The sequence below is a fragment of the Lactuca sativa genome, chromosome 9 (genome assembly GCF_002870075.4).
Source record: "Lactuca sativa cultivar Salinas chromosome 9, Lsat_Salinas_v11, whole genome shotgun sequence".
In the NCBI taxonomy this organism is placed as follows: Eukaryota; Viridiplantae; Streptophyta; class Magnoliopsida; order Asterales; family Asteraceae; genus Lactuca; species Lactuca sativa.
The window spans coordinates 2951391-2962929 of record NC_056631.2 but is presented as its reverse complement, the minus strand read 5'-3'; the positions used below and the strand labels follow the sequence as shown (position 1 = coordinate 2962929).

Here is an 11539-nt window from a genome sequence, read left to right as displayed (position 1 = left end):
CACTGAGACTGTGGCGGAGATCACCGCCAAGTTCAGGGAGAGGGCTCTTCTTGTACCGCAGTATGTCGCGGATGAGGAGATGAAGAAGGCTCGATACCATGAGATGTTGAGGGATGACATCAGGGAGTTCGTGAGCAGATCCAGCTGTAAGACGCTGGAAGATATGATTTCTCGGGCTAGAGAGAGGGAAATTGATTTGGAGCAGATCCGAAAGAGGAAGTCGGATGAGGTTCAGGTAGCTGCAAGTTCGGGCAAAAGGCCCAAGGGATCGGATTCGAGATCGAGGGATTATCAGGACCGCAGTCGGTGCGGGAAGTGTGGCAGGGCGCACGGGGGCACGTGCAGGAGTGGTAGCGCTGGTGAGTATGGCTGTTTCAAGTGCGGTCGGACTGCTCATTTCAGCAGGGATTGTACTGTTACCACCGTGCAGGGATCAGACTTGTTATGTTTTCACTGCAACCAGCGGGGCCACAAGAAGGCCTAGTGTCCCAGTTTGTTCTCGGCACCACGTTGTAGCGGGCGAGGCCTGAGGTAGGGGGCGTGGCCCAGGATAGCGGGCGTAGCCTAGTATGTGCAGTATGTGGTTATGCATGGTATGTGGTAGGGTGGGGAACTCACTAAGTTTTGTGCTTACGGTTTTCAATTTTGTTTTCCGGTACTTCCGGTAGCGGAGGGAAGAGCTCGGGGTGATCGCATGGCACACACCATAGTTTAGACAGCCTGGGAATGTTTACTCTGATAACTAATATGTATTTTGGAAACTAATACTTTGTTTATGTTTTGAAATGATGAATTTGCTTAACGTAATGTTTTATTAAAAGAAATTTTTAGTCTTCAATTTTGGGACGTTACAGATATATGAGTTGTAATTTGCATGTCGGCTATACATTGGTAATACGAAAACGCATCAGTAACTTGGTGTTATAAAACGTATTGTAATGTATGGTTTTATGAGTAAAAGATACAATCATATGAGTCAATGTTTATTCGTTCCCTTTTGCCCTAATGGCAAAAGCAATATTTGTGGGCCCCTCGATGATTTGGTGTTGACGTTTGTCTTGGGCCCAGCCGGGACTAAATTGATGTGTTCGATTAGAAGTCCTATATCATCACAAATCAGAAATCGAGAAACATAGATTCTGGAAAAAGTGATTGATTGTATTCCATGTCTTATGTTTAGGGATATCTAGTAGAATGAAGGGTCACGTGATTACTTATCTTAGGACACGTAACTGACTGGGTCAGAGTTTGGTAGTAGCTTTTGGAAGCTACAATTTGCTGGTCAAATTTATAAGTCATACTAGCAATTATAGTTACAGACTTATCCAAGTGAGAGACTGTTGGATTAGGTGTTTAAGCCCATAACTATAATTGGTATGTACTTGAATTTATAGCAGCATAGTCCTTTTGGGTTGCCCTCAAACCTAGCAACTGGACAAGGAAATTATGAAATGAGAGATATTAATTTATAAGATTAATAAATTAATATAAATGATTTATTAATATGTTAAAAGATTAAATTATAAAGTGCAGGGACTAGTTTGCAATTATCATATAGTTGAGTGGAAGGCTCTAGAACCTCCTTGGAGGGAGGTGGACGAAATCTATAGGCGAAACGCTATGGATTTCTAACAAGGGGCTTTGGATGAGGCCTTTGGATTAGCTTAGGCCCCAAGCAAAGGAGTATTAGGGTTTTCCCAAAACCCTAGATCCCTCAGCTATATAAGGAGCATCCCATCTCCTAAATTCGGCCATTCCTACCTTGGAAGAAACCCTAGGCCGATTTTTGCATACCCTAGCCTCTCTCCTTCAAGTTTCCTTCTTGCTAGTTCTTGGGTGTGATTCCATTAGAGGCATTACATTTGTGGTGCTAGGCTTCCAAGAAGATCAAGTTCAAGAGGATTATCAATTGTTTACTATAACAATTGAAAGGTATGTAACTCTTAAACCCTAGTTAGTTATTTTTGAAAATAGCCTCTCTCCTCTAGGGTTCTTGTTTGCAATTCAAAGTTATATGTTCAATAGTTAAAACATAGATCCAAAGTAGGCTGCATGTGAACTTAGGAATTGTTTTCTAGTTTATTTGTTTTACTGAAAACCCAACAGAACATGACAGGACTCAATGATTATAGGCTTAGATTAAGTGGTTCTTCAAGCACAACAAGCTAAGGGATGGATTACTCATGTTTTTTTAAGTCTTGGGAGGGTTTGTGGTTGAAGAAGCCTGAGAGGGAGAGAGAGGTGTGTGCGGTTGAGGAGAGGGGAAATGAAGTGAAAATGAGCCTCCTCTATATATAGACAATGGGTATGCAGCCACACACTCATGTGTGCGGCCATACACTCGGGTGTGCGACCACACACTCATGTGTGCGGCTATACACTCGGGTGTGCGGCCATACACTCGGGTGTGCGGCCACACACTCCTTTTGATGGATTGTTTGGCTTTTTTGCAACCCTAAATCTTAAGCCAACCCATCCCTAATTCAAACTTTGGTTGTACTCAAGGCTTTAAATGCATTAATGAGCCCTTAATCAGTGTTAGGAGTTAGAAGGAACGAGTTTAACTTAGACTAACTGACTAGATGTACCAGGTAGAAGTTTCGGGTTGTCACATTATATGTGGTCTAGTTCACTTAATATACTATCTCCCAACAATTTGAAACTACCATCACCCGTATATCTTTTAAAGAAACCACACCATTCACCTGAATCATATATGTTCACTTTCCATGTAAGGAGATCCAAATCAGTCAATGTGGTCCATCAACCATCCCGACTGCTACCCGCCTCAAATAATGTTGTTTCCTAGGTTCCAAAGTCGTGCCTTCAGGATTAATAAACTTCCACCTACCAGTCGACATATTTATTTCCTTGAGCAGTGACATCCAGATAACCAAATGTTGCGTGTTAGGAAAAAAATTCATTTTGTACAATTAATTATCCAACACTTTTGTAATATAAAATAAGGGATGTGTGTTGCCTCATAGAGCAACCATCCAAAGTCAATACCAAGTAAACTTGATCAAAATTCTCAATTCATCTCAATACCTCTTAAAAGTCTATGCTCCAAAATACCGCTCCCATGTTCTTTCCCCACAATTTCCAAAATTCATTGTCACTGTCTGCATAAGCGTCCAATAGTAATGGTCTTTTTTTTTTCTACATTATTGGACTTCTGTTGTTTTTTCCTTTTTCTGTTCTTCAATGGTTCCGTCGACGGAACCTACAAAATCAATATGTTAATTAATTTGGAAAGATTATATACTATATAAATAGAAATTACTTAATTTTATACCTGTGTGTAAAGCTCCCTACAAAATTTCGATTTCATTTTTACCCGCCCTTATAACGGTGTAACTGTGTTATCCTTAACTACAACAACAGGCGGTGGTGCCTGCACATACGTATGCCCTGACTCGGGATCCAAACCACGAGAAAATGCTTCCCCCGCATCCACATTTTCCATATTGTTCACACCAAATTGTTTATCTTTTTCCCAATTATCCATTCTCTTACCAAACTGCTCAATTGTGGTTTTCAATTGAGTAACAACACCCTATAATTTGTCTATTTTTATTGTCTTCCGTGTGGTATGTTTCCTGAAAATGAGAGGCTGAGGTGTAATCTACTCCCCGAAAATGAGAGCCTGAGATGTAGTCTGCTTCCTGAAACTGAGACGGGTGAGGTGATGGAGACCGCTGCTTAAGAGGACTCTGTTGTTGCGGTGATGGAGACCACTCCTTAGGAGGACTCTGTTGTTGCGGTGGCGACTGTACTTTGTATAGAGTCTAATTTACATAACGCACAAAGAATGACAAATGGATCTCAACAGGCGTTAGTTCAAAAACACGTGGGATGTTATTTTCCTGCAAAATTAAAAAATTAAATTTATGTATATAAAATTGTTGTAATTTTTAACTATATATAAGTAACTGTGTTGCATAAATCGCCCTTGGCGGCCGATTAATCGGCGATTAATCGTTTGGTGGCCTTGAACCAATTACGATTGGGTGTTTGGCGGAAATTGGTCAAAATAGGTCAAACTCAGGCTTGGCGGCCTTGGCGGTTCTCGACGGTCATAGGAGGGAAATATTTTAAAAATTCAAAAACAAATAATTTTCAAATATTACACCAAAATTTTAAAATTTTACATTTTTAAGCTTTCAAATTTTAAAATATTATACTAAAATTTTTAAAAATTCAAAATTTTAAAATTTAAATTTTTCAAATGCTTAATTTTTTAGGAAATATTAATTTTTTAAATAATTTTATTAATAATTTAGGGTCCCTGATTAATCATTGATTAATCCCCTCCGTGTCTGATTAATCGTTTATCGTCAATCGACTGTCGAGCTACCGTCGAGCGATTTTTACAACCTTGATAATTAATTTAAGGAATGTATAACTATAACACTGAAACGTCTAATATACGTAAACGTTGCTCGAGAGATAATTGTGCTTTTATTCTTCATGCCCTCATTCTTGGACTTTCATTTTCTGTGTGATACGCAAACCTCAAAGCTTCCGGAAATGTCTCCAAAATCCATACCTAGTATTACGATAAAAAATTATGCTTTGTCCAAACTTATAAGCACTTAAAAAATATAAGTAATTGCACCTAAAACTAACCTTAAACGGAAGTTAAAAACTGGTCACCGTATACTTCGTCATCTTCGCGTAACCCACACTCTGATTATCTCGTAATTATCTATAGATCTTACGAAACCATAATGATAATTGTGTTTCACTATACCTCCACAAATATATACCTCACGCAAACCTGTCGTACTCATTATAATTAATAAAAATCATCAAGTATTTATAAATAAATAATAAATAATAAATTTAATACATGTTCCGATTATATTGACTATCGTCTAGCTCATACACGGCCGACGGAATGCACGTATTGCCGTCTCGTCCTATGAGACCCTCAACAAAAAGATCATTTGCAAAACTATTACCGCATCCTCATCGCTACATGTCGAGAATGGTAGCCATTTTATGTAGACTTCTAAATCTTTCAGCCGTAAATCTTCATCTCTCACATTACGGAACAATCGATTCCTTAATGTTGAACTTGTGTTGACTTTTGTATTTATTATATCAACATACGGTCCAAGTCTCAAACCGCTAATCAAACAAAATTTCATTTCACCATATTCAACCACCCTGCTTTGTAACTCGAACCGAAACTTCCCAGCCCTGGCTACCGCTACATCATGAACCTCATGCAACATCATCAAATGACAGAGCATCGGGTCACCATTCGGGGTAGACATGTCAATGAAGATCCTAAAAGTTGTCTCTCGAAATAATTCAACTCGCCTACTATTTAGTTTTGTAATGTACTTTTTCAACACAGTCCTTAACGCCCCTTTAAAAGTACATTCTGCAGGCCATCCATGCAAACTATGATGTAAAAGATTAAACATATATGCCAAAATTACAAAAATAATATTGAAAAGTAACTTTAAATAGCATTGTAGTTTTATTTTTATAGCATTGTGCTTATATATTGTTTTTTTTAAACATTTTTATGCAACAAAAATAATGTTTTTATTCTATAATTTTTTATACATTGGTCTACATGAATAATTATCTTTCAAAATAAATTGTCCCCTTTTTATAACAAATTTACATTATATAAATGGTCCCATATATATTATAAAATTTACATAAATGGTCTATTTTAATAATAATTATAGAAATTTTCAATGTTTTTTTTAATTATAGAAATAATTGAAAATCGATTTTAATATTTATTTATATATAATTAACATAAAATGATCTCAATATTCAATGGTCCATTTTAAGAGATAATAATTATTGAAAATTGGGAAAAAAAAATACATTTCCGTAGAGGAATACATCGTTCCGCAGAGGGCTCCTTTGCGGATCTGTTTTTAAGTAGAGGGCATCTGCGGATCTGTTCATGACGAAAAGCAGTGGATAAATCGATTTCTTATTTCTTCGATTCCAATCCTTACACCCTAAGGCTAAACGGAGTGGGTGTGGGAAAGGGGTGAGGGAAGCTCCTGCACACCACTCCGTAGGTGAGGGAAAGACACGCGGGAAAAAAGGTGGGGGGAGGGGTGCCGCACTCTCTCTCCTCACGCTATTGGTCAGCTTTTTTTTATCTTTTTTAATATTTATAAAATTATACACCTATTATAAAAATATAAAAAATATATCAAAATTCATGGTTTTTAATTCCCTACAAAATGAGTATAATATATGTATAAAATATATTTAAAAAAATGAGGGAAGGACTTCCCACCCATTCATTGGCTTTTAGATGAGGGAAAGAGAAGTGAGGGAAAGGGGGGTATGGCCCACCAAAAGTGACGGAAGAGTCCCTCCCACACCCTCCGGTCTAACAAACATACATGTTTATATATAACATTTAACCTATCAATTTCCAATTCATATAATCAATTTCTACTTCAGAGTTTATACAGAGATTAGGAAAGAAAATTGAAATATTACTTGAGTTTCATATCTATTGGATAACACATAGGAGTGTAGTTGCTCCACGAATCGAGTTCGTAGCGACATTTTTGTGTCCGTTCGACGTCCGCAGCAGCTTCCTTCGCAAATCGACTCGACTACCCTAGCTTCCTTTACAGAGAAGTCCACAATTTCCTCAGCAAAGAATGAATGAATATTAATTAGGTTTCTATTTATTTATTACAAAGATATAAAATCATGTAGTGGAGAGCAATCCGCCATGAGGCGGTATGCTAATTTGTTTGTCGGGTTAGGGATGAATGAATATTTTACACGTGTCGTGTGTTAAGAAATATGAAAGTGATAAAATAAAAAAACAGATGTGATAATGTGGAGTAGTCCGCATGGTAAATGGTTTGCCTTTTAAATTAAAGGTCTCAAGTTCTTAACTATTTCATGATACTAACTTCTAACTGCTAATTTTGTTGTTTAAAAAAAAATGTGACGTGTATATGGATGTGGGTAGGATCTAAGAAATGAGGAGAGTTTGTCGTCTCATGTCATTCAACCCATTATATGAAAATCATCGATCATCATGTCTAGAATAAAATGGAGTTAACGAAACAACATTTATATGCCGTGAGTCATTTGTGGTGCTTAAAATAGATATGTAATTGTTTTAATTTGTCCGTATTATTTATTTTACATGAGCATAAATTAAATAATATCATACCTATATTTAAAATAGAAAAATTGTACATAAAACAATACGCCCAATATTTTATCAATTCCAAATAAAGAATATTGATTCATATAGATGCATATATACAGTGTGAAAAGTGAAAAATGTAATAAACATAATTAAGTTGGTGATATGGAGTAATTAATAGAGACTCATCCATCAATCATCTTTTCTTACTCGTGGAAACCAACCCTTCGTTACCGGCCAATGCAAGATATTTGTCCTTTCTCGTTAAGCTTGTGCATTCGAACTCCAATGTCTTCCCAATCTCGGTTTGAACATAATTTGCCACATCGAACCTTGTAGAGTTTGCATCGCCACATCGCGAATTGGAAGACACACCACGAACCTGCTCTAGGAGCTGAACTCGATAAATAGGACTAGGGTTCATCATAAAATAGAAAGGATCCAAGCATTTTAATCCACCGGCAGTTGTCCCATAAAACATGCTAACATGAGTATCCAATGCCACTGGAACAATACGATCGCTAAGTTCGGCAAACAAAGGGCTGAACCGCAGCAAATAAGGCTCCCTACAAGTTGTTCCTTCGGGGCAAACCACGAGGTCTCCTTGCTTTAACATCTTGTCCATCATCTTCGCGTCTTGATCCCTGTTCCTTGTTAGTCGGACAGTTTTGATTGGCGACAAGATTTCCGACATTCGACTGAGACTGTATGTGACAGCAGCGAATGGTTTCTTGAGTCCGAAAGAGAGGTATAATGGGTCAAGTAAAGTTCTATGGTTACAAACATATAAAAGCCCTTTGTGTTGTTTATGATCATGATCAGAACCCGACTTTTGAACTGACTTGTGGTTCGTGAGCCTGAGCTGCAAACCGGTGAACTCCAGGATCGGGATCAATGCACCATAAGGCAAGGACAGTGCGATAATGACTCGAGAAATGGCTAGAACCAGCGCGAAAGGGAACCACATGAACATGACTAGCGTATGCAATGGCTCAGGTCGAAAGGCTAATCTGCCATCATGGAAGATTAGAGCTTTTGGATATTGTTCTCTTGGAAGACTTTGCCATGCTATCTTTTCTCCATTGGTAACCACATAAACCTCCTGTACATCAAAAAAATATAAAAGTCAATCATCTTTGAAACTAATCTGGTACTAGGAAACTAAATAACTTTTGCACCCTTAGATTTATTTTTATTTTTTACGACTTTTGCCCCTTAAACAAATGTTACATGTACATGCATGTATATACTAATATGTTTCTAAATGCAAAGTACGAATCATGTATAGAGTGAAGTACCTTGCTACACATGATCCAATCGTGCTTAATCCACTTGTTTGAGAAGCAAACCGTGGCATCTTCATCTTTTTCTAATACATCGTTAATACGACGTTTTAGAATGTTCTTGTTTTCATTCATGAGACCGACATAATACCCTCCGCAAACCACAAGGTCTCTTCCAAAGACATAATCGATCTCCAAATAATCTTTCAAGAAACATTCGACCATGACTTGTGGCAACTTGCTGACGCCAACTTTCTTCCTTCCTCTCCTCAACATGTCGGACCCCTCCATACCAACGTCTTCCAAGAAAAATTTAGGCAAAACCGAGCTTCCAACTCGAAAATTTTCTTTCTTAATGCCAAAAAAACAAACCATCACCATAATCTTGAGAGATACATCTTCCTTAACCAAGCAAAGAAGAGGATACAGAGAGAAAAGTACAAAAGCCCGAATCAAACTTCCGGCCTCGAACGCAACCAACATGAAATACGGAAACACCGAAGAAGATCTCAGAAGTGTTCCTTCGACATCGAAGATCAAAGTCTTTAGTGAAAGATCGGAATCTTGAGCTAGAGAAACGGGAGTTTGTGATTTGAATTTGGAGGCATGCGAGTTGCTTAGGGTTCTTTTAAGAGTTGTTGTATTGTTCTGGTGGAGTTTGAGTACAAGGCGAGAGACGAAGAGAACAAGCCTGAGAGAGTAAGGTAAAGCCTTGAATACCATTTTTGAGTAATTGCTGGTTATGGAAGGTATGCCCAAATGGTGGTATTTATGGCGGTCGAGTTGCCAAAAGGCATTCGAATACTCTATTTTTAACGAGTTGACACTCTCTAACCTAATAAATGCACCGTGAGGTGGAGACTGGAGACTGGAATGCCATGGTTGACTTGAATTGGTATAAGATTATAGAGGTATAGCTAACAAAAAATTTGAATATATATGGACCGGTTTGATACAGTTACAACTCTATTTTAAAGAGTTTTTATCCAGATAATTGTATTTTGAAAAATAATTACAAAAGTGGTGTAGTTTTTAGATTATTCACCAAAAGATGGTAAATATGTTGTTGGCTTATATTTATTTATATAAAAGATTTAAAAAAAAAAAAAAAAAAAAAAAAAAAAAAAGAATCAACCCGTCTTCCTTGCCACACTGTTTCGAAGGGCATGGGAGTTTCGTCGCCGACCAAGTTCTCCTCCTTTGAAATCTGAAGCGTCGCATGAACCTTGGTAGCGTAATCTTTGGACTTGTCTAAAGCATAATAGGAATCTATGGCATCATGGATAATCTCTGTCTTTCACTTTCTAACAACGTAGGCTATCTGGAGGTGGGGGTTTAATTCGCGCATGATACCCTATGTGACAAGCCAACCCACACATAAACACTGTCCCTGACTCCAGTAGGTTAGCTATGAAGTGGTTGCTAAGACACATGAGGATGAGTAAAGTGATTGGCTAATGGTTATGACAATTTTTATTTTCTCTTATTCTTTCTCTTCTTTTTTCCCCTTCACTATCAAACCACCGAAGAACACCATTTCCACAACTTAATAGATTGATCGTGTAATGCTAAAATATATACGTGACGCTGAGTTGGCTGGTGGTTTGGTAGTGACCACTCCCCACAACTTTATATTAGATATTAGTATTTATAAGAGAACGTGTGAAATTGTTAATCGGACATGATAAAGGTGGTTATGCTGAAAATATGTTTGTTGTACTTAAGGTTTTAAATAATGTGAGGCGTGGGCTTGAGGACAATGTCAAAGTTAAACCATGGCAAGCCTTGGCGAGCCATGACGTTTTTTAAGTCGTGACTATTTTATATAAATTAAAAAAGATAAATTATATAATTATTGAATTTTATCAAAAATATCAAGTTTTTAGAAATGATATATTAATTTTTAATATTAAAAAGTTAACAAAAACTCAATTATTTTAGGGCCGATCAGAAAAAAAAAAAACAAAAAACTCGCGCCTTGATAAAAACTCGCGTCATAATGCGATAATGCGCACCTTGATGTTGGATTAGTGTCTAAGTCCATAACTATTTTAGTATGTACTTGACCCGATGGTGCATGGTCCTTTTGGGTTGCCTTCACCAAAGCAACTTGAATGGAGAAATAAATAAAGAGAGAGAGGTTATTATGATTTATTAATATGTTATAAGAATAATATATTAAAGGAGAAATCATATTTGTTTAATTAATATTGGTCAATAATTAATTAAGAATTAATTTTGTGATCAAGTGTAATTAATTAAACTAGAGGGGCTGATTTGTAATTATGTGATAGTTACAAAATAAGGTAAGGATTATCTTATATATGTGGTGGACGAATTTAAGGTTGGAAAGCCTTAGAATTCGAGTATGATAAGGATTCAATGATTATCTTATTGGTTGCTTAATGGATAATCAACTAGATAAGGATAATGACTGAAACCCTATCTCTACACCTATATAAACAACCCCAAGGTCATGAATTCGTGTATCCCTTCCCAAGAAGTCTTAGATACGAATTCTAACCTCCCTCCTCTCTCTTTATACCTTCTCCACTTGCTTATGGTGTTTGTAAGCCATTAGAGGAGTGACACTTGTGACTCTCAGCTTTCCAAGGTCAATTCAAGGAGGAATTGGATTGTTATTGCTACATAACAATTAAGGTATGTTCTTAAACCTATTTACATGTGAATTTTGATTTCCATATGCTAGAATTAGGGTTTATAGTCTTGGATTTAAAGCATGTACAATAGAGAAACCTAGATCCAAGCATTAGGGTTTGTATGAGCACATAGGATGTCTTATGACCAAAACCCATCACTTGACACGTTATTTGGGCCTCACATTTGACAAATTTCGTCTTTGACGTTTTTGTAACGGCTAGGTCACGTCTCACGCCATGACACGCCTTGAGGCGTGTCATGACACGCTTTTTAGAACCATGGTTGTACTAAATGGTTATGCGGTTTCTTCACTAGATATGCGGTGACAGTGTGATTAAGGGAGTTTTACAAACACTCATAATTTAGTTCTTAATATTTTCTTTTGATAAGGATGGTCCTATGATTTATTTTTATATGGTTGATCCTTGGCCCATGT

The 11539-nt window shown here is 37.1% G+C and overlaps 1 protein-coding gene across 1 annotated transcript; it reads right to left on the bottom strand.

Moving 5' to 3' along the window:
* Nucleotides 1-7218: 7218 nt before the first annotated feature.
* LOC111902070 (probable glycerol-3-phosphate acyltransferase 3) lies at nt 7219-9539 on the bottom strand. The gene is made up of 2 exons (XM_023897946.3): nt 8458-9539; nt 7219-8261 (listed from the first exon to the last, which is right to left on the bottom strand). Exons 1-2 carry the CDS (start codon nt 9163-9165, stop codon nt 7356-7358), a joined length of 1614 nt encoding a protein of 537 aa, XP_023753714.1. The 5' UTR covers nt 9166-9539; the 3' UTR covers nt 7219-7355.
* Between the last annotated feature and the right edge of the window lie 2000 nt (nt 9540-11539).